The 25000-nt window shown below is 33.5% G+C and overlaps 1 protein-coding gene across 6 annotated transcripts in view; it reads left to right on the top strand.

Moving 5' to 3' along the window:
- Nucleotides 1-25000, top strand: part of LOC106872380 (protocadherin beta-15) — a 348275-nt gene that overhangs the window by 211714 nt on the left and 111561 nt on the right. For 3 of the 6 annotated variants that reach the window (XM_089362710.1, XM_052973044.2, XM_014919355.3), the window contains exon 4: nt 21820-22555. The exons of 2 other annotated variants lie outside the window; for them this stretch is intronic. In XM_089362710.1, the coding sequence (XP_089218836.1) occupies nt 21820-22094 (275 nt within the window). In that variant the 3' untranslated portion in view covers nt 22095-22555. Of the gene's footprint in view, nt 1-21819; nt 22556-24539 lie in introns of those variants that run through there. One more of the 6 variants, XM_014919358.3, reaches the window with a different exon arrangement.

Below are 25000 nucleotides of genomic sequence, written 5' to 3'. Positions count from 1 at the left end.
TTCTTCATGCTAACGATGACAAAGATATATACATCTACTAACTCAAATATATCTTATGCAATTTCATCTTATGTTGACTTGTCTGTAAGGCTGAAAATACTTAGATCTAATCTAATTCCTTTCCAAATTTTTTTGCTATATTTAATAGTATGTTCATCATATAAAATGAAAAAAAACAAATTACTTGTTTCATTTAAAGAAAATGGGATTTTCTAAGTACCATATATTTTTAGATACAGGAGTAGCAGGCATGGTTTTGAAGATAATTAGCTTGTTTTGCAATCACAAAGTTTCAGGTTCAGTCTCATTGGATGGCATCTTGAGGAAGTGTCTTCTATATCTCAGGGTTGACCACTGTCATGTGAATGAATTTGGAAGCCAGAAACTATGAAAGAACTGTATGAAGTTTGTTAGGGTCATAGCTTGTAACAGATTGTGCTTCATTTTTAATTTATTAGTCATTTTATCAACTACCATATATACATATATATACACATATATATACATAAAGACCCCCTTCAGTTATGAATGACCATAAGATTGCATCTAGGCACAAGTTCAGGTAAGGTTGATTTTATGGAAGACAAGCAGTTACCCATGCATACTAGTCTCCCCTCTCCACACTACTAATGTTATTAAAACGAAAAGCAAAGGCCAATACAGCTTGGTACCAGTGATGTCACAACTCATTTCTACAGCTGAGTGAACTGGGGAAAACTGGAATTAAGTGTCTCGCTCAAGAATGCAACGCACGTTTTCTGTATGCTTCCTTCTCAACTTTTCATATTTCTTGTCTATTTCAGTTTTTAGTTCATTATATGTGGTTTGTTCTTGATGAATGTTTCAGACATTTCTCAACATATGAAGGTATTAGTAGCTCATAAAAAGATGTATTTTGTATCATCATACTCATCATCATCATCATTTAATGTCCGCTTTCCATGCTGGCATGGGTTGGATGATTTGACTGTAGACAGGCAAGCCAGGAGGCTGCATCAGGCACCAATCTGATCTGGCAAGGTTTCTACAGCTGGATGCCCTTCCTAACGCCAACCACTCTGAGAGTATAGTGGGTGCTTTTTACATGCCTCTAGCATGGGGGCTAGTCAGGTGACACTGGCATCGACCATGCTTGAATGGTGCTTTTTATGTGCCACTGGCACTAACATCAGCTGCCTTTGAATAGTGCTTTTTACGTGCCACGTGCATGTGTGCCAGTCAGGCAGCACTGGCATTGGCTACAACTACAACTACAATTTCACTTGACTCAACAGGTCTTCTCAAGCACAGCATATTGCCCGACGATTGAAGAATACTTTTAACTTGGCTGGTTATTCGACACTGGCATCAACCACGGCTACAATCTGACTTGGCTCGCCGGGTCTTCTCAAGCACAGCATATCTCTAAAGGTCTCAGTCGTTTGTCATTGCCTCTGTGAGGCCTAACGTTCGAAGGTCATGCTTCACCACCTCATCCCATGTCTTCCTGGGTTTACCGCTTCTGCAGGTTCCCTCCACTGTTAGGGTGTGACACTTTTCGCACAACTGTGGTGGTGATGATGATGATGAAGAAGGTGATGATGATGATGATGATGATGAAGATGAAGGAGGTGATGATGATGATGATGATGATAGTAATGATGATGATAATGATGATGGAGGTAATGATGATGATGAGGAGGAGGAGGAGGACAATGACGACGACGACGACGATGACGACAATGATGATATTCTCTCAGTAAGGAAGGGTAGGAATCTGAAATAAATTTTTTACTCCTCAGGCTGCATCAACTCCTTATATATATATATATATATATATATATATATATATATATATATATATTTTACTTATATACATTTATTGATTAACTCTTACTGAAGCAGACTGCCATCCATTTACTTGGATTTCTGATATTACCATAATTATTTCTAGTTAGCATTTTAATATTTCCTGTATTAAATATGTTACCAATAACTCAACTATTGATTTTCATGTGGATGTTTATTTTTAAATTATTTAATTTTTAAAACATTTTTTTTTTGTCTCTTTACATCAACAAATGTACAGTCTGGTACATTTACTTACTCATTTACTAGTTTACTGCTTTGAGTCATTGAATTGTGGCCATTTAAGGAGACTATCTGGAATGGTTTAGTCAACTCTAGTATATATTCCATCAACGATAATTTGTGCCAAACTACTCAGGAATGGGAACAAAAACAAACTAAAGCTAGTTGTTAATGGTGACATGTAAATATAAAACACTGAGACTAAACCCTAAGATGTACACATGCGCTAACATACACACGGGATGCATACATACACACATACATGCATACACAAAATATGCACATATACACACATACATACCTACATACATACACACATGCACACACATACATACATTCATACATACTTGCATACCTACATACATGTGTATATATATATATATATATATATATATATATACATATATATATATATATATATATATATATATATATATATATATATATATATATATATATAAAGCAGTAGGGTAAAAAATTGGATTTTAATTAATATCAATTTAATACCAGGGAACAAGCACATTAAAAGAATCAAGGAGATTCAGAAAAAATATCTGAGATCTCAAAGGATTATTGTATATGTATATATAAAGGAGACCACTATATATATACATTTACATACATGGTGGCTATCAACTCATAAATGAGTGTGATCATAACTGACTAATTATTGTCATATTCTAGTTGTTAAAGACAACTGTTGCCAGCAATGAACATGCTAAAGTTTAAAGTCAATAGCAGCTTGCAAAACAATACCAAGACTCTCACCTACATGCCAAGTAGTCCAGAAACAAGCAAAATCAAGATCTCTGACTTTACAATCAAGCAGGTGTTATTGTAGGATTTCCTTCTCCTAGAGAGATATCTAAACAAAACTAGGGGTCTCTCACTCATGCCAGGTATGTTCATCATCATCAATTCACTGCAGGGAAAGTCCATCGTCATCAATTCACAATTTTCTTTTATCAATAAAATAGTTTTTAACTATTAATGGTGAGATACTATGGATATATTTTCTTGGTAAACTTTCCCTCCTCAGTGGAAGATTTATAATAATTAAAAAATAGAAGAGACATAGAGACAGACATACATACATACATACATACATACATACATACATGCATACATACCTCAGCTTTTTACATATTATTATTGGAGCAAAATATAGCTGAACATAAGATCTTGGGGAGAGAATGTGAATCCTTAATTCATATACTATAAATGAGTGTGATATCAGGGACTATAAAAATCTTCAAGACCTTCTTACAATTTAAAGGATTTGGGTTAAACAAGAGTTTTTTTTTTTCCCCACACAACCTTGCTACCAAGCTGGCAGCTGGTCAAAATTTACTCTAGATTAAAAAGAGAATGAGAAGAAAATCATACATACATACATACATACATACATACATACTGTGGGCTTCTGGATATTATCTCTTTCAAAGTTCACTCAAAAGGTCCTAGCTGATTTAGGGCTACAGTAGAAGACACTTGCCTGAGACACTTACAATGTAGTAGGACAGAACCCATGACTACATCGTTTCAAGGTGAACTTCTTTACTGTTTGAGTATGCAGCAATAACAGCAAAATTATTTCTGAATATATTAGTGATATTTGATATTGAATGTTTGTAACAGCAGATTCCATTTCAAGATATTAGTTATTTGCTGAATATTATAAAAGTTCAGTATATGTACTTCCGTGCTCAGACTAAATTATAGTATGAACAAAATAGATGTGCACCACTTGTTTATTACAAAACTGATTTTTAGTTTTCTGTGTGCTGTTATGTTAATCTGACACAATTTTGATGTGCAGATAATTTGGTAAATAAAAATTTATATAGTGTGACTGTGTGGTAAGAAGTTTGCTTCCCAACCACATGATTCAAGGTCCAGTCCCACCGCATGGAAACTTCGGCAAATGTCTTCTATGATAGCCTCAGGCCAGCCAAAGCCTTGTGAGTGGATTTGGTACATGGAAACTGAAAGAAGCATGTCGTATATATATATATATATATATATATATATATATATATATATGTATGTATATTTATGTGTGTGTGTCTTTGTCTGTATTTGACCCCCCCCCCCCTCCCATCACTGATTGACAACTGTTGTTAATGTGTTTATGTCCTGTAACTTAGCGGTTCGGCAAAAGTAGCCAATAAAATAAGTACTAGGCTTACAAAGAATAAATCCTGAGGTGGTGATCAAGCATGGCTGCACTCAAATGACTGAGACAAGTAAAAGAATAAAATATAATATATAGGTGTAGGTGTGGCTGTGTGGTAAGAATCTTGCTTCTCTGCCAGATGGTTCTGTGTTCAGTCCCACTGTGTGATACCTCGGTCCTACCAAATCCTTGTGAGTGGATGTGGTAGACAGAAACTGAAAGAAGCCCATTGTGTATATATGTGAATATGTATATATATATATGTATGTATGTATATATGTATAAATATGTATATATCTATGTGTATGTGTGTCTGTGTCTCCGTTTGTTCCCCCATTCCACCATTTTCTGGTATGTTTACTTTCCCATAACTTAATGGTTCAGCAAAAGAAACCACTAGAATAAGTACCAAGCTTTAAAAAAAAAAAGTTCTGGGGGTCGACTTGTTCGACTAAAACCCTTCAAGGTGGTGCCGGAGCATGGCCACAATCAAATGACTGAAACCAGCAAAAGATAAAAGATAAAATATTTATATATATATATATATATATATATATATATATTGCATATGGGGGAGAAATTGCATTGTGGGTTATAGGTTTCCTGTGGATCAATCATTGGGTCACTTTGTTTCTGATGGTGAGAGTAACAAGGGGGTTTCTGTAGACCATTTTAGAACAAACATCACAAATAAATTCATTCAAAGTATACCTTTATTTCTTACATTTTTTTCTTGATGTTTGCACCCTTTACTGTTATACATACACCTGTGAAACACACACACACACACACACACACACACAACTATATATATCCACTCACATCATCATTTAATGTCTACATTCATATATGCTTGCATGGGTGAGACAGAATTTGTTGCAGCAGATTTTTCACAACCAGATGACCTTTTTCTGACCAACCTTTACCTGTTTCCATGCAAAATATTATTCTCTCTCCATGGCCTGACGTTTTCCTTTGAAGACTGGAAATGAATAATGTCATTTGTATGATGGTGATTCACATTTACAACCATCACATGATGTCTAAACAAAGGGAACAAACAGTCACAGAAACAAATATATATATTTGGCCCTCCAGCACCCTCACCACCCACTGCAGTCCCTTCCACTCTCCCTGATGTGACTATCTGCACACTCTCCATGCTCTCACATCTTCTGCATCCAGCTCCCAGTCACCCCAATTCCTCTCACTATCACTCACCATCTCTAAACCTCCCTGCTCACATTCTTATTGAACCTCCCCCTCTATCCCTTCTATTCTACTCATACTCCCTCCACTGGTCCCTGTGGGTAGGCCTTCTCTCTCTCTCAGTCTGAATATCTCTCCATTTTTCTCTCTAACTCTCTCCCAGCTTCCTCTCCTCCTTCCTTGTCTTGCTGCCTGGTACATGGCCATTTCTCTCAGTTTCACTTCCTCTCTCAGCCAAGATGTCTTTGTTTTGTAAGCTACTTGGCAACCCACAGTTGCTGGTGTTATCTAAAATGCACCAGTACTGGTGCTACATAAAAAGCACCTGTCCTAGTGATGCATATAAAGCACCACACTTGACTCCAGTATCCAGTGTAGTGCAACATGAGGCATCAACCTTCAGATTGGCTAGTGTGTGGAATGCAAGCTAAGAAATAAAAACAATAAACAGAAAAGAAATGTGGTATTCAGTAATTTGGGAGACATACACATGTTTTACTAAAATGCCAAAACTGATTACATTACGAAAGTAGAAATGTTATGTAATCAAGCACCGTCCTTCATCAGTGTTTTGCAATAAATACAACATCGATTGTAATATATATTGCAAGACACTGATGAGGTGAAGTGCATGATTTCATAATGTTTTTACTACTGTTATGTAATTATTTCAATATTGAATACTACAAGTGTTTACTGCTTATTACATATGTTGAATCATCCCATAAATAATGCAGCTTTTTTATACTTTCTTTATTTTTCAAAATTAAGATAAACAAAGATCTTTTTTAATCTAAAATATACCCTCCTTCATTTTCTACAATGCTCTTCGATCTATCTGGTAGACTTGCAAGGACCCTCTTCCAAAATTCACTTGTCCGTGATGAAAAATATTCCTCCAGTACTGTTCCGACCTCATCTACAGAATTCATATTTTTTCTGTCCAACTGATTTTGAAGACTGTGGAATAAATAATAATCAAATGGGGCAATGTCTGGGGAATATGGTGGGTGACTTAAGCCACTCAAGCTGCTCACAGTAGATCTCCTTTATTATTATTTGGTTTAGGTTTAAAAGTTCAAAGTGGACTAAACCTTTCATGTCCCATCAAACAGATAACAACACCTTATGTGGGTGAAGACCTTCTTTAACCTGGGGTGCCAGTGATTCTTCTTTACCAACCCACTGTCTTTGGCAATTGACATTTTTATAGAGAACCCATTTCTCATCACCAATCACTATTCGGTCCAAAAAAGGTTCATTCATGAGACATGACAGCAAAGAAGAGCACATGTTCACTCTCAGCACGCAATTAGACTCGGAAAGTTTGTGAGGAACCCACTGACCCAAATTGCTGACTTCTCTGATGGCATGCAGGTGTCAATGAATAGTTGAATGACCAAATCGAAGCTTCTCTGCTAGTTCCTCAACAGTTACAATGGGATTGTGTCCCACCAGGGTTTGCAGGACATCCTTGTTGAGCTCTATAGATCTTCCAGGATGAGGCTTGTCTACTAGGCTGTAGTTTCCAGCTTGGAATGTCTGAAACCACTGGTGACACTGGCTTACACTTATTGTCTGATCCCCATATATTGCATTAATATTTCTCACACTTTCTGTTATGTTGTTGACTTTTTTGAACTCATAAAGCAAAATATGCTGAATATGCTCCTTTGTCACTTCCATTATAGCTTTAAAAGATAATTGTTAAAATCAAACTGCACTCTTCAAAACTTGCACTAAAAATAAGAACAAGGTAAAATTACTACCTGCTTTTATAGAAAGTTGATGCAGGTAATTTATCCTACCCTCCTCCGACTTTTAGATCATGTAATTGAAAAACTGCATTATTTACGGGATGACCCAATATACATATATTTTGCAAAATAGCTAGTTGGAAAATCTCAAGAAGTGATCAGAGTATACATACATACATATATATATATATATATATATATATATATATATATATATATATATATATATATATAAATATAGGGGGGAGAATATACAAATAATAACAACAGACAAGGACAGGTGGTGTAAATAACAAAAGTATATATTAGTATGACGCTCGGGAATACGGAAAGTCTTTGACGTTTCGAGCTACGCTCTTCAACAGAAAGAATACGGAGACAAGGAGAAAAACACGGAGAAAAAAAATTGAATAGTGTTCAGTCAACGGTCAATCATAATAATGGCCGATCATAACAATGGCTGACCGGAAGTTAGAAATTCTTATTTCAGGAGAGCTAAGAAAGGGGGAGATAACAAACGGTGATCGGGAACGAGGGGCTGTGTGTGGGAGGTAGAATGCTGGTTATCTTGATGTATGTAGTGTGAAAATGGGGAAGGGAGAAAGGGAGAAAGTAGTTGGTCAGTTGTAGTGTGTGCGTGGTGTGATGCGAGGGTATTGGTGTGGCGTGCGTGGTGTGATGCGAGGGTATTGGTGTGGTGTGATGTGAGGGTGTTGGGAGGTGGGGAAGGCATGGGTGGAGGGTGGGGTAGAGGTAGGGGTATGTGGCTAGGGTGAGGTATGTGGGTAGGGGTGGGTGGTGGGTGTAAGGAATTGGATGGGGTGGAGTGGGAAGGTAGAGTAGAAGTGTGTTGGGGTGTGGTGGGATGAGCTTATGAGGGGGTGTTGATGAGGAGGGAGAAGGGGAAGGGGAAGGTGGATGTAAGAGAGGGGGAGATGGGTATGGGAGGGGAGAGGAAGAGAGGAGAGAGGGTGGGTATAAGAGAGGGAAGGTGGATTGAGAGAGGGGGAAGGTGGGTATGGGGGGGAGAAAGAGGGGAAGGTGGGTATGGGGGGAGAAAGAGGGGAAGGTGGGTATGGGGGGAGAAAGAGAGGAAGAGAAAGAGAGTGAGAGAGAGGGAAGAGGGGTATGGGGGAGGAAGAGAGAGGGGAAGAGAATGAGAGAGTAAGGGTGAGAGAGTAAGAGAGTAAGAGTGTAGAGAGTAGGAGAGTAAGAGTGAGAGAGGGGGAGTACGAGAGAAGAGAGTGAGAGAGAGTAAGAGAGAGGAGAGAAAGAGTAGGGGTGAAGAGAAGTGGGAGTGGAGAGAAGTATGAAGAGAGGTGAAGAGACATACAAAGAAGTAGGAGTCGGAGCAGGAGGTAGGCGAGGGGGGAGATGGGTGGTAGGAGGGAGGGGGGAGAGAGACAGGAGGAGGGGGTTAGATGAAGAGTGGAGGGGAGTTGAGCCCATGTGGCGCAAAGGAGCGAAGATAGAAGATTAATCCCTGTTCACGGCGCAAACGGGAGTCCGGATGGCCCCTGTGCATGGACAATCCAAACACAGACAGGTGTTGCCGCAGGGAGTGGCCGGCAGAACGGAAGTGGCGTGACACCGGGGTGTCATTGCCGACGTTGATATCTCAGAGGTGTTCCGCGAATCGGTCGGCCAGGCGGCGCCCCGTTTGTCCGATATACAGAGATTGGCAGAGAGAGCAGGAGAGGCAATATATGATGTTGGTAGACGTGCAGGTGAAGGAGTCGGTGATGCGATAGGGTCGGTGATGGGTGCTGGTGAGGAGGGTGGTGTTGGAGAGGTAAGGGCAAGTGCGGCAGCGTGGGCGGGAGCAGGGGAACGAGCCAGGTTGGGAGGTTGGGTTGGGGAAGAAGCTGTGGACCAAGAGGTCCCGTAGGTTGTGGGCTCGTTTGAAGGAGGGGAGGGATATATATATATATACAGAAAGACATGCATACACATATGCACACATGCACTCAGCCATATATTCATTAGGTTCTTGCATAGTTTGCATTATCTAAATTCCGCTCAAAGATATTTGTCAGTACAGGCCTATACCAGAAGATCTTTTCTCAATGTTCCCTGCAGTGATATTGAACCTCAGAATATGCCTTCATATGCCAAACTTCTAAACCATATCTCTACACATATGCCATTATTTCTATATATATTAGAGACATTTGTTATTACAAGGTAGTAACAATGTATTCTATTTTAAGCTATCATTATATACTGGCTAATAAAAATATCGGGTACTTTAATGTTGAGACTAAATTACAACATTACTAAAATAAATATATACACTCACTTATTTATTACAAACCTGAAACTTCCTTGTATGCTGCTGTAGAACTTCTATGTATCCATATGCTTAATATATAACTTGCTCTCAGGTAAAGTTTTAATATTTTTACATAATGCCAATCTTGCAATATATATATATCTGTGCACACACACAGAGCGATACATACATATACGTACATACATACATAAACATATACATATATGTGTATATATATATATATATATATATATATATATATATATATATATATATATATATATATATATATAAATATATACATATAGATGTGTATATATAATATATATGTATATATAATATACATGCACATATATATATAATATATATATACATATATATGTTGATATATATATATATACACAGACACATTCATACACACATATATATATTTCCAGAGATCTCTTCCACTATAGTGAATATTTGTTGCCTTCTCGAGAAATAAATAGTCAATATATTCCTCTGTGGAGAATATTGCTTGTCTTTCTGCATAATGAACAGTTGTTGCTTTTTTTAGTATAGTTCGTTTTTTTTTTTTTTTTCCTGTTTTCACAACTGAGAAATGTATTTACTCTCAAAAATTCAGTGTCGTCTAATAGTGAGAATATAACTCGCTCTTTCACTATTGTCAAATTGTTTGATCTTTTTTTTTTACTAAACTGCATTAGCCATTTGGATTTTGTGTTGAATGTGATATTTAAATATTGATGTATGAAATTCTTTGTTGTTGTATCTCTGGACATTTAATCTACCTAATATAATATATGTATATGTTTGGCATCACCAGTGTACCAACCTCCAATAGTATCTATTTATGACTTACTGTATGGTATGTTTGAGGAGGCGGATGAAAATTCTTTAACCCTTTTTCAAATGAAATACATTGTCTGTATCTTTTAAATTAATTTTAAACATGAAAAGGTGCTGGCATGGCTGTGTGGTAAGAAGCTTGCTTCCCAACCACATGGTTCCAGGTACAATCCCACTACATGGCATCATGAGCAAGTGTCTTCTAGTACAGCCTTGGGCCAACCAAAGCCTTGTGAGTGGATTTGGTATATGGAAACTGAAAGAAGCCCATTGTGCGTGTATATATATATAAACGTGTATGTGTGTTTGTGTCTTTGTCTCTGTCCTTCACCACTGCTTTGCAACTTGTGTTGATGTGTTTATGCCCTGTAACTTAGCAGTTTGGTAAAAGAGATTGATAGAATAAGTACTAGGCTTAAAAAGGAAAAAAGAAGTATTGGGGTCGATTCATTTGACTAAAAGCCCTTCAAGGCAGTGCCCCAGCATGGCCACAGTCTAACGATTGAAACAAAGGAAAGACAAAAACATAAAAGATAATCTGTTTTGAAAATATTTTGTCATTTATTTGTTTCAGCACCTCAGAATGGACTGTGGCCATTCTGGTGCTGCCTTGAAGGTTTAAATTGAATAAATCATCCCTATTATTATCTTTTCTTAAATCTGGTACTTATTCCTTCTATTACTTTTACTGAATTGCTAAGTTATGGGGATGTAAACAAACCAACACCAGTTATCAAGTGGTTTTTGAGGACAAATACAAGCACAAAGGCATACACTCATATATACATACATACATACATACATACACACACATATATGTAAACACACACACACATACACACACACACACACACACACACTAACACATACATAAATATATACACAGATAATATATTTGTGGACATTTATATTTATGAAAAAAGATATATGATAACAGATAACTTTATTTATCAAGAAAAGCTATGAGGATAAAAATGAACATTTTTTTCTATAATGTTATTCAATATAACCATCTTCAGCTTCAACAACTGCTTCTATATGAGATCGAAATCATCTACATGGTCAAATCAAGTGGTCCTGGTTCATTTTGGACATTTCTCTGACTATAGCAGCTTTCAAAGAATCTTTGATGTTGTGGGTGTGTTCATTGACCGCTTTCTCAACAACTCTCTACATGTAATAGTCCAATAGATTGAGATCTAGGTAATTAGGAGGCCAAATGTTAGAGGTTATGTGATCATGAAAAGTTTCAGCCATCCACTCTTGTGTTACTAAAGCCATGTATGAGAGTGCAGAGTCTTACTGAAACACATATGGCCTTTTATTGTATACACTGTCTATTCAGGGCTTGACAATTATTTCCAGGACCTCAATGTAGGCAGCAGAGTTAACTCTAAAGCCTTGTGGAAAGAAGTAAGGTGGCATCACATGTCATTCATTGCTGACAACTCCTGAAACCATGACAGTTGCAAGAAATTTTGTATGCAAAACACTTGGAACTTCAGAAGGGTCTGCACATCAGTCATTTCTTCTGTTAACCTTTTGATCTTGGTTGAAGTTTTTCTCATTTGAGAAAAACCAAATCAAATCTTCTTCTGCTGGATTTTTCAGTTTGTTTAAGAGCCTTCTAGATCTGTTGTAGTGATTTTCTTTTGCTTTTTCTGACAAATTGACCTTTCCTCATCATATAAGACTTATATCTGATGTCTTCATGGACAACGTTTCTGACTGTTTCTTCTGACACATGGAGATCTTTTGCAATTGACCGCATGGACTTTCTGGGATTAATCTGGGATTTATCAATGGTCTATTGAACTTGCTGGATAAATTCACATGTTCTGATGATTTCAGAGCCTTTAGAATGCTTTTTATGCAATTATACTGGTGATACATTTTATGTCTTCAGTCTGTAGCTCCTTACAAATTTTGTAGACGAAAAATCTGGCAACTTTTAAAAGTCAAGATATTTCTAAATCGTTATGGAACTTCCAATCATAATTCCAATGGAACTTCCAATCATAATTTGATATACAAAACTTGTGTTGTTACAAATACCAGACTAAGAATTAAGAAGTCATTTATTTTTCTTATTAAACCCATCTAAATTTTTGATTATTTTCAAAAGTTATTGAAACACTCAGACAGCAAACTTCAGCAAAAGTGTGGATATTTAAGAGTCAAGCTGATATTTGGAAAATAATCCAACAAAATATTCTCAGAAAAAATTAAGACAGAAGTATGATTTTAAATATAAACACTTTAAAATGCAAGTTTTTATAGCTATCTATATATTATAATTAATGTATATACACCATTGACAGCCAAGTTACTGCAGTTTTTCCAAAGGCTATTTTAGTTTTATACTGTTTCAATTGCTTATATCAAATTATTTATTCAGTCTGGCAGCTATTTGCAACATTAGTGAATGCATTTGGTATTTCCTATAAGGGAGGAAACAAATTTCATCCAGGCATATGGCTGACTGAAATTACAAATCATTGGCAGAACCCATAAAGGCTGAAATTAGTCTGTTGTTCTTGCTGGTTATTGCTGGAACAATTTTTTTTTTATCTCTCTCTGTTCTTATATACAACACATCTATAAGAGATTTTATCTTGATTGTAAACTACAGTAAATTGTATATACAGTGTATACATTAAGTATGATGTGTAGATAGTTATTTTTAATTTAATACTAATTTAAATGTGTGCACCAGTTTTATGATCTGAGATAAGCTGATATCAAAAGACTTAATGCTGACATTTGGTACAATGTAATGTAAGTGGATTCTATGTAATAAGTTATCTCTAGTACCATATGGTTGTGGGTTTAATTCATGGTCCAGAATGCAGATCATGTTCTTAAGCAAGACACTTCACTTTATGTTATTTCAATCAGCTGAAAATTGGTATCAATCAGATGCTAGTGCATCCACCATCTCTCTCTCTCTCTAGTGGTCACATCCTCAATGCTTCATGGAGTCAAAGGATGAAAGGCCAAGGGGTGTCAATAGCTGTTCATGACTACACAGACACCTAAAATAAATAGTATATGCTACCAAGTCATACATACCCATGAGCGCTGGCTATGTTTTTGGATTTTTACATTTATGTTATATTTTATTATATCTTATCATCAAATGGAAATGAATACTTTAGTTCATAGTGTATCAAACATCTATGTTTTCATTGTTAATATTCTGCAATACGATTTATTATGCTTCACTGTTTAGTTGTGATATTTTTTATACTAGTTAATGATTTAAGATTTATATATTGTCGCTTGTAATACATATGTAAGCTTGATAGACGTTTTCCAAGTAGCCAACAAAAATGAATATTTTTTTCTTTTAAATGAACAACTCTTTATAATACTATCAACAGCTAAAAGTTATGTATTTGCTAAAAGAATGCCTTGATTAACACATATAAAAGTAAACAAAATGATATATTTATTTTACATCAGATAAGAGAACATATGTAAAATTAAAATTCCTTGTCACACATTTTTAAAATCATTAATAAATCTGAACTTTTGTAATCAGCTAACAAAAGACTTTGATCAGTAAACTGTGCAGTAATGTTGTTTAGACATCTGTGATAATGAAAGGCAAAAACAGTCAAATATATCCAAGGCTGCTTTAAATTTCTCAAGGTCTCACAGAATGGTCCCCAAATCTCATTTAGATTAGCCACAAGGGTTGTACATAGAATGGCAAGAAGCCTGGGCTGGACAAGTACATTAATGAGAAATGAAAAAAAAGACATGAATGTAAGAAATGAGAATGGCCCCCAAATGACTTACTCGACTTTGCTTTGTTTAAGAGCCTTTTAGATCTGATGTAGTGATTTTTTTTGTTGCTTTTTCTGACAAATTGACCTTTCCTCATCATATAGAACTTCTCTGTCGCATCTATCATTCATAATGAATATATCTGCTTATCTGGACTGTTAAATTATGCACTACCTCCGCAAAATGCATCTAATGGCACCAGCCACTCCTATACTTATCATTTATACTTTGACACTCTCTACAAAACCTTCACTCTATAACTTTCTCCTGTGCTTCTAGCTACACACCCTTATCTTCTGGAACTCATTCCTTAGCTATGCGTTGTTGTTGTTTAGACTCAGATCAACCTTAAATGAATAGAATCAAAAGCACTCCAGCTTTACCATGTCATCTTAAACCAATGTATTATTTGTGTGAGATTTAACTGTTATTTCTTGTAGGGTGAGTGACTGTGTGTGATCGGAGCTCCCAAATTACCAAATTTTTCTCTACATGTATTAGATTACAGAAAATCAAGGTGAACAGCATTCAAATCTATTTCAACAGTTTGAGATGGTTTGTAAAGGTCATGGTAGCCTCCCTTAATCTTCCGTCTGCTAAATAATGAGAAATACACATATAACATGCTACAATCTAATGATACAGTAATTGTCACTAAAATCATCATGGAATTAAATGATTCATTAATTAAAACAGTCTGTAAGCACTTCACAATTTTATATCATATTGTCTTTCTAACCTACCGCTGTACAACTGTGAAAGTGAACATGAAAATTATTCAGCATATTAGCAGTGCATAGATAAATTCTTTGAATCGGAGATCTTGTTAGGCAAGTAATGAATGAACCAGTCCCTGATGAAATCCTATTTAAAGTTTGCTAACTATAATTTGAGTTTAGAGAAGAATTTTGAAAATGAAGCATTCAAACCTCTTAATTAAGAAGCAACTATGTAAAAGAAATTAAATATAAAAGTATGTGTGCACATGTGGTTACACACACAAATGTATTTATATGATTATATATGTATATACATATAAGTATAATTATATGTGTGTATATATATATGTGTGTGTGTGTGTGTGTATGTATAGTTATGTCTACATATATTATGTGAATGCACATGCACTTGCATACACACATATATGCATGTGTATATATATATATATATATATATATATATATATATGTATGTATGTATGCATAATGAGATTCTTAAACAATTCCAGTTTCGGTGTGATTTTCTAAAGACATAAATAAAAAAAAAATGCAAGTTCTATTTCTAGTAGAAGAAAATTGTTATCTCATACACATCTCTGAAAAGACATCTACTCCCTTGTGTTGTTACATGTAAGGCTATAATCAAATTAAGATAATATATAGCAACATAGGAGCATGTTCATTTTAACTTTATTTCAAAACTTCTTGCTGTTTTCGCATATTGTACACATGCATCTTTTAAGAATATTCTGTTAGAGTTTTGTGAACCATAACTGACATGCTTTAAAAATCTTTGCAATCCAGTTTTTTTTTTTTTTAAATATATTTATGAACATTAAAATTGCTGTAAGTTAAATGTATTTTAAATGTATTTCAAGTTTTGTAGCTGCACTGATCTTCAAATAATGAAAATAAATCATTGCTCATGTTTTTGTCATATTCTCTCTATGTTTGAAAATGCTACACACACACACACACACACACAGTTCTTTAGTGTGTTTTAAGCCATCTTGGCTATGGCTATACTGGAGCACTGTCTTTAGCTTTATGATTAAAGTGGGCAACTAAGTAATGAGTTAAGAAGTTTTCATTCTAATTAAGAGAAATGAAAACTGTGATATTAAGGAAACTATGAAATGTTTATGATAATCTTCCTAATTAGATTGATAAGATTTTTTTGTTTTAAGAAACCCCAAAAATAACGAGTGGTAATATTCATTCCACCCAACTGGCAAAAATTATTCGTAATCACTCTTATTATTGAACATGCAATGAACCAATGATTTGTCCACTGGAAGAACTGCAACCAACAACCATTGTTCTCATTCTCATTTCTGTTTTTCTTTTTAACAATTTTTTCCCAAGCAAGGTTTGAGGCCACTGTAATATAAAGGACTAGAAAGAAGGAATAGATCAGGCCTACAAATTCAAAATATGCTTATTGACAGAAAGCTTTAAGAACTGAAGGACTCAAGTACTGAATGCAATATAAAATAACTTCAGAATTATCACATTTTATTGGCTGTCAAATCAATGAGGCAGTCTCTATGTAGCTGTCAATAACATCACATCATCTTAAAGAAGGACAAGTTGGATAATGTTGTCTATATTACATTTTCATGACCTAAGCCTCCAGCTGATTTTCTTCACCATAGTCTTATATACTTTGCAATACCTCATCATTTGTAAACTATTTGTAAACACCTTTGTCTATTCTCCTAAGAAGTGCTCAGGTGCATAAAGTTTCATGGTTGACAATTGAAAAAAGTACTCATTATAGGTGCAGGCATGGCTGTGCAGTAAAAAGTCTGCTTCACAACCATAAAGTTCCATGTTATATCTCACTGTGTTGTGCCTTAGGCAAGTGTTTTCTGTTATAGTGCTGGGCTGACAAAAGCCTTGTGAAGGTGTCTAGTTGATGGAAACTGAAAGAAGTCTGTCTGATATATGTGTGTGTGTATTTCTGTTTCCTTGTATTGACATCATGTGATAGATGTAAATGCAAGCAGCATTGTTTCATTCCCAATCTTTTGTGGAAACATGTTTGATTATAGCAAAAATATTACCTTATTTGGAAACAGGTGAAGGTTGCCACTAGAAAGGACATCTGGACATAGAGAACCCATTTCAACAAAATTCTGTCCAATTCATGCAAACCTGGAAAAGTAATCTCTGTTAAAGACACCCAAGCCTGGGTTGTAATGCTTAACAGGGTGGAAGATTAAGCCTGTCACCCCAAAGCCTCAGAATTAAAAAAAATGGATGGCATGGGCATAGCTACGTATTTAAGAAGCTCACTTTGCAGCCATGTGGTTTGGGGTTCAGTCCCATTGTGTGGTGCCTTGTGCAAGCATCTTCTGCTATAGTCCCAGACTGATCAAGAGAATTTTGCAGATGGAGATTGTGTAGAAGTCTGTCATATATACATGTGTGTGTTTGTGTCTTTGTGTTTGTCCACTTGACAATTTGTGGTGGTTTGTTTATATCCATGTAAATTAGCAGTTTAGCAAAAATGACTGATACAATAAATACCAGACTTTAAAAAATCACTACTGGGGATTTATTCAACTAAACACTTTAAGGTGGTGCTCCAGCATGGTTACAGTTTAATGATTTGAACAAGCAAAAAAACCGAAAAGAAAGAAACTCCTGAACAAATATCACAAACCATTTCGTCCAATATGCTAACAATTTTGCTAATCTTTTGTTATGGACAGGCACATTATTCCATCCATTTTGAAAGGATAAATGCTAAATACTGATTTCATCAGTTTTTGATAAGAAAGTACAGAAAACTGAATTCTGCAAGATAGTTTGTCCTTCTCTAAAATGATTCTAATGATCTGCCACCTAAAATTCTTGGAGCTTCAGCTAGCTTTGATTGTAGAAGTGCTTTGCATGTATCTGTTGTAAAAGTATTTGTATCATGTGAGTGTTGTGTTTGCATGTTGCATGCATGCTGGTTGTATGAAAACGTTGTTTCTGAGCCATGTTGTGTATGTTTTATCTTTGTGCATTGAAAATGAATGATCTCTAAGACCCCATTGATACAGTGATGGCCCCTGAGTTCTTGATGAGCCACATGTGTAGGTGAAGAATACTGTGTGTAAAACTTGTAGATTGTTCAGTTTCAAACTGTCCCAGACAATGTGCTTTCACTGATAGGAAAGCTGTTGTTTGAAAACTGAAAGCAGTTTTGTAAATTCATCATTCACTATAAAAAATTTTATGCCCTGGAACTTCCCAGAATCACATACAGATAGTAGACCCTTTGAAAGTAATAGCTTTTGCTCAGCTGATGAGTGGTTGGGAAGTTCGTTTTGCAGCTATATGTTTCTCATTTTATTTCACTGTATGGCACCTGTCTTGGTCAAGTGTTATCCACTATAACTGTTTGTTAATCATTACCATATGCACATACATTAAATAGGAATATGTGTGTGTGTAGTGTATATGTGTCCTTGTCTGTATTAAAGATTACACCTATTTAAAAGCAGTTTTTCTCCATGTTGGGTCTTTTTATGCCCTGCAACATAGTACTTTGACAAATAGGGAGAAATGACATTAATGTTATGCTAAAACATGTACATAGTTTGCTATAATAGACTAAACCCTTGAAATCAATACCCCAATTGATACCACAGTTAATGAAAACTGTAACAAAAAAAGAAATATATGCTAAATAATATTTCTAAGTCAATGAATATAAGTTCAAACAGTATTTCATACACCAAGCATATATTTCCTCTAACCTCATTGAGCTAAACAGCTCATAACTCTAAGCAAATGTATCACCTCATAACATTATTATTAAATTTAATGTCATGAATTTATACATTAATTTTTTTTGTATGCTGACTGAAAATGAAAATTGCTTCAGTTATAATGTTGTATATATATATTATAGTTGATGAACATTCGATTTTACATGAAGATGTTATTAAGTATAATAAAATGAATTAGAGAGAAGTGAAGCTGTCATTTGAAGTGATCAGTTTGATATGTAGCTCAAAAATTCTGAGTTTGCCTGATGTCTTTGAGAAACAGCAGGAAATATGCAAAGGTGCGTTATCATCATTAGGAAATTTCTCCTTGGAAAATACTTTCAGATTGAGACAGAAATCTTGCTAGAAAACATTTAGTTGAGTGAAGAAGTGAAGTAATCTAAGTTCACTTGAGATGTATATTGAAGCCAAGCAGTACGTGTGGCTGCAGAGTGTGCTTTTAGCTGTAAATTTCATGAAAACTATTTGTTCTCTTTGCTCGTCACATTGCATTTGTTGTGAATGCAGGCAAAATGCAGTTTATTGGCATGAATTGGTGAAGTATTCCAAACTTTGAAGATTTTTTTTTATTATTGTATTTTTTTGTTCCTTGCCTACAAAGCTGCAATACATTTTGAGAGAAATACCTGTTAAAGGGATGGGCTTCCATATATTACATTGCAAATGTAACAGATGTAGTCTGTAGTCCCAAGTTATATTAAGTTGTAAATTGACATACTGGTGTTACAGCTACATTAGGTTACACTTTTAAACTTGAGTTCAGATGTAAGATATTTTCTGCCGTGATATGAAGAAACCAAATATTTTCTTTTTATCAATCTATTAATATTGGGTTTGGCAAGAAGAATGTTTGTATTATCAGAAAACAGTTGGACATACATATAATTGAGATTCTTATTTTTATTGAGCCATATGTTCGGTCTATACTCAGCAGACTTATGATTAAAGACAGTCAAACCATGACCATCCCAGATGTAATGTTTATGGGATAAATATTATTGAAAGTTACCTTTTATTTTATATATAAGGTGTGACTAATAGAGAATCAGTGGTTATTTCTAGCAGTCCAAGTGGTCTTTATTGTGTGTATAGAAATAGATGCGTGTGTATATATACATATACATACATACACACACACACACACACACACACACATATATATGTATGTATATATATATATATATATATATATATATATGTATATATATATATGTATATGAATATATGTATGTGTGTATGTGTGTATATATATATATATATATATATATATATATATATATATATATATATATATATATATATATATACACATATACACATATATGTACATATGAAGAGAGTGAGAGAGAAAGAAAAGGAAAGCAACATAATGATGTTGATTATATATGTCAACAATATGACCGAGGGAAAATACCTGATGAGAGTATTCTGCATACTAAATACAAATATAGTAGGGTTTCAAATATTGTGTATAAATGGATGTGAATAAAAGAAGATTGAAATTTTGACACTGAAAAGTATCTTCATTTAAAACTAAACCAGAAATACACAGTACCAATTCCTTGGGGGAAATCTATCTAAGTCTTCATTCAAAGATAAGATTTAAACTCTTTATTCTTGAGAATCAAACCTGGTGGCCAAATACAATCTTGGTTTTCATATTTTGACTTTATTTCAGATTTTCTTATATTCTAAGTTATTCACTTCTTTCTTCTCACTCTTTCTATTATCACAATTTCCTTCCTTAATTCTGAGTTAGAATTCACAAACAATTTTATTCTGAGAGCTTAAGAGTGGTGGTGGTCTTGCTATGGAATGGCTTTTCTTGAATTATTGAAATAATTTTATTCTGTTAAGGTGAAACTAGAGAGCTATGTACGAATTCTCTTATGCAGATTTTGTAACATGCCAGGAAATAAACCTTTTAGTGTTGCATTATAGATATCGCAATCTGTATGTTATGCATATCAAACAGCAAATATGATGTGGGTTTATACTCAGCCCTATACTTGATTTGAGAACACAAGTGATATGTAAATATATTTATGTATAATGGTGGTGCTCCAGCATGGTCTTGGATTTGATGACTAAATCAAACTGAAGAACTAAGGAACATATTTGGTTGTGAATGTACGTCTATTCATATTGTGTATAATATATAAAGAATGTATGTGTGTATATATACATGTGTGCGTATATATACACATGTGTGTGTATATATTTACATATGTATATATATATTGGTATGTGTATATATATGTGTGTGTGTGTATATATATGTATATATATACGTATGTATGCATATATATATGCATATATATGTGTATATATATATATTTATTTTTCTATATATATGTATGGATATATATGCATATATATATATATATATATATATATATATATATATATATATATATATATATATATATATATATAGTTTTTGGGAAAGCAAAATTGGTAAAAAAATGTTGGGGATTTAGGTAAGCATGAAATAATAAATAGAAAAATAAAAATCTGTTCATGAAAAGAAAATGTTTTAGTGCAGTATACCGTAATTAATTTGACATGAAGTAAAATAGTTTAAGTGGTAAATAACTTGAAATTATTTTTGTAGTGTAAAATTACATATTGTATAAAATAAATCTAAATATATCAACCAAAACAGATCCAAATATTCAAATTCTCATAACGCAATCATATTCCTTCTTTCTCCCTCTTTCATTTTTCTATCAACTTCTTCTCTTCTTTTCTCTCTCCCTCTCTTTTTCTTGACCTTTCCTTTCCATGTGCCTTCACATACATATTTGCAGATACTCAGACATATATATATATATATATATATATATATATATATATATATACTCAGTCTTATGCATTCATATTCTTCTGTATCCACTCGCAAACTTGTGTATATGTACTCCACTTTTATCCAGTAATTACTAATATACTCTGTCTTACACACACATGAACTCTCTCTCTCTCTCTTTCTTCCTCTCTATTTCTCTCTGTCTCACACACTACACACATGCATGCATGCACACACACACACACACACACACACTTATACATGCAAATAAACTAATGCAATATTGTAAAAAATAAAATATAATATTGAGATTCAAAAGAATTGTGATTATTGACAAAAACAAGAAGAGAAAAAAAATCAACAACTTGTTATTTACTTTTGTAGGTCCTAATTCTTGCAAAATGGAAAAGTTCCTGAAAACCTATGGAAATTCTTTACCTCAAACTCCTTCCAGACAATTGGATACATGCAGCAGTGCTAGACATACATTTCATTCTAATATAAATAAAAATATATACAGTGAAGATATTAACCAAATACCTACCTCAGTTGGCAGTAGAAACTGTAAACTAGTCTTGCAACCTTGGGACCTTCCAACAAGAAACACTTTCAATGTCTCAAAACCTCTTCCTGCACTTCCAAACAACTCAGACAATTAAAATGATAACAGTAATTATTTGAAAAATAAGGATTACAAATGTGTTATAAAGCTTCTTTGGTAGTTTTAATGAGAGCAAACTGGAAAGGCTTTAAAATGAATGCTTGTTTATAGCAGTATACGGGTGCTATGTGTAAGTTAACAAATATACATTAAAACTGTTTTGTGAGCCTTTAAACTAACATTATTTCCACCAAGCTATCTGTAAATTAATTTAGATGAATTTTAGAAAAAAAAAATCAATGAAGTCAAAAATAGAAGAAAACTTAATGGATTTTATTTGTATATGAATGTGTGGTGAGTGAAAATTGCACACACATCTATGCGCACAACAAACATATATGTATACACATGTATACACATGTGACAATGTATGCATATGGATATAGGTATATTTATGTATAATGTATATGGATGTATGTATATTCACCATACTTACGTAAATAAATACATTTGTATGTATATGTTTATTTATCTATGTCTACTCACACATAATATATCATACACACATAGGCATATACACCATACACACATGATATATCACACACAAGCATTACACAATACACACATAGATATATAGATCATACACATTGACATATACATCAAAACACAGTTTCAAGTGTAGATAGAAAAAATGTTTCAACCAGTGATATTTCCATTTTTAACAGACATTTGCTAATTTGGTGTAGATCTAATTTATTGTCACCAGTAGTGTTATTTGGATACATAAAACTTCTTTAATTGGTTTCACTGAGATAAGAGTTTCTTTTTCTGAGATAAATTATATCATCTTCAAGGAAATTCTCTTTAATTAGCAAGTTAAGAGCTTCTAAATGCATATTTTCATAATTTCCTACAGCCTCTCAAAATCTTTACCACTTACATTTAAATAAGTAATAGGTAGTAATCTGGAATCTATGATTATACCAGCAGCATTTTCTATTTAGTCTCATCATTTGATGTAGCAGACATTTCAAAAGCAGCTAGAATTTAGAATTGTGAACATAGTATATAATGGTAATTTATCTTAGATCTCTCTCTTATTATTTCTTCCAGCTTTTCTCCTGATCTTTCTATTATTTCTCAATCATAATATTTGCTTCACATATGTGTGTACATGTGTATATATATATATATATATATATATGTGTGTGTGTTTGCATGCGTATAATGTATGTTTGTGTGTAAATGTATATATATGTGTGTATATATATTTGTATATATATATATATGTATATATATATATGTGTGTGTATATGTGTGTATATATATATATATATATATATATATATATATATATATACATATATATATATACATATACATATATATATATATATGTATATATATATATACATATATATACATATATATACATATATATATATATATATATATATATATATATATATATATGTATATATATATATATATATATATATTATATATATATATACATATATATGCATTCATACACGCATGTATGAACATGTATCAATACCATGTATATATTTATACACATACATTAACATGCATACATGCATACATACATACAAACATGCATACATATATTCATGCCTACATGGCTATATAGATACCTCAACACTTGAAATATTATTCCTCAACAGATTTTGTTTATTCTATATTTTCTTTTTTTACTTCTTTCATTCATTCATTTATTTATTTTTTTAATTATTGGTTGGTCTTGCAGAAGTATAGATCTCGCACAATCTTTGTACAGCTGATGACTCCTCCTGAACTCCCCACCTCAAATTACTTGCGTATGGAATTCTCCTTTCCAACGTTCAGAGATTTCATTTATAGTGGAAAGTTGTTCATTAGTGGCCAAGCAACGAGACCAATATCTGTAGCTAGGTGCTTTTAATACTCATAAATGTACGCCCTAACCTGCAATGTGATTCATGAACAGATGTACATTCCTATTTGCTTTATTGGAGAACACTAATAACATTGGGTGAAAATATATCAAATCATATTGCCTTGATATTTTTATTGCATTTCGTTACATGGCTAAAAGTAAATCTATTCCTGTTTATGATGGCGTTTGAGGCTTACCATTCATACCCTAATTCATTTATTAATCTTTTAAGACATAATCTACAACTCAGAATTCTAGCTATGGAAACTCTAGAAACATTAACCATAACTATGAAAACAAAAGTATAGGTTATAAATAAGCAATGTAATATTACAGCAAAGTTTTCAGTTGGTTCAGTATACATTTCTTAAAAGAAAGAAATTTTTAGTACAATTTTATTTGTTTATATCATTCAATTCAAAAATTGTTTGAAAATGTTTGCCTCTGATATTACTATATATTTAATTATATATCCAACAATTTCTGAATACTTAGATATTTTAGTATTCCTAGATAAAAAAAAAAATTTCTATCAACTTAACTTTTTTTTCATTTTTATCATCCTAGGATAAATTGGTTAAAAACAGTATCCGGATCTTCTTATTTTGGACGAAGATTATGAGAGATTCTTATTTTACAAACTATACAGATAATATACAATAGATTAAAACACAATTTCCTTTCTCTCTTTCTCCACAAGTTCTTCTTTATTCATTCTGCTTTTACTCTTTCTCGCCTCCCCACCTTGCCATTAATACTATGGATTATCTTAAATTCTCTAAAAGTCATAAAAAATATTCCTACTTAACCCCATCATTTACTTGAGTAATTTCTAGATGAATTAAGTGGATTATATAAAACTTACTTTAGATACTTTTTTTAATCAAAATGCTTGTGTCTCTTTTAATTCTTTGAAGCTGATATTTGTCTCAAAACCATTCTTATTTTCATATGATAAAACATTACTTTAAATATGAACGCATAACAAATTTTTATTACATCAAATAAAATGCATCTAGTGTGCTTTT

Source organism: Octopus bimaculoides, chromosome 14 (genome assembly GCF_046866305.1).
Source record: "Octopus bimaculoides isolate indiv1 chromosome 14, ASM4686630v1, whole genome shotgun sequence".
In the NCBI taxonomy this organism is placed as follows: Eukaryota; Metazoa; Mollusca; class Cephalopoda; order Octopoda; family Octopodidae; genus Octopus; species Octopus bimaculoides.
The sequence above is the reverse complement of the archived record's forward strand: the minus strand, read 5'-3'. Positions and strand labels throughout refer to the sequence as shown.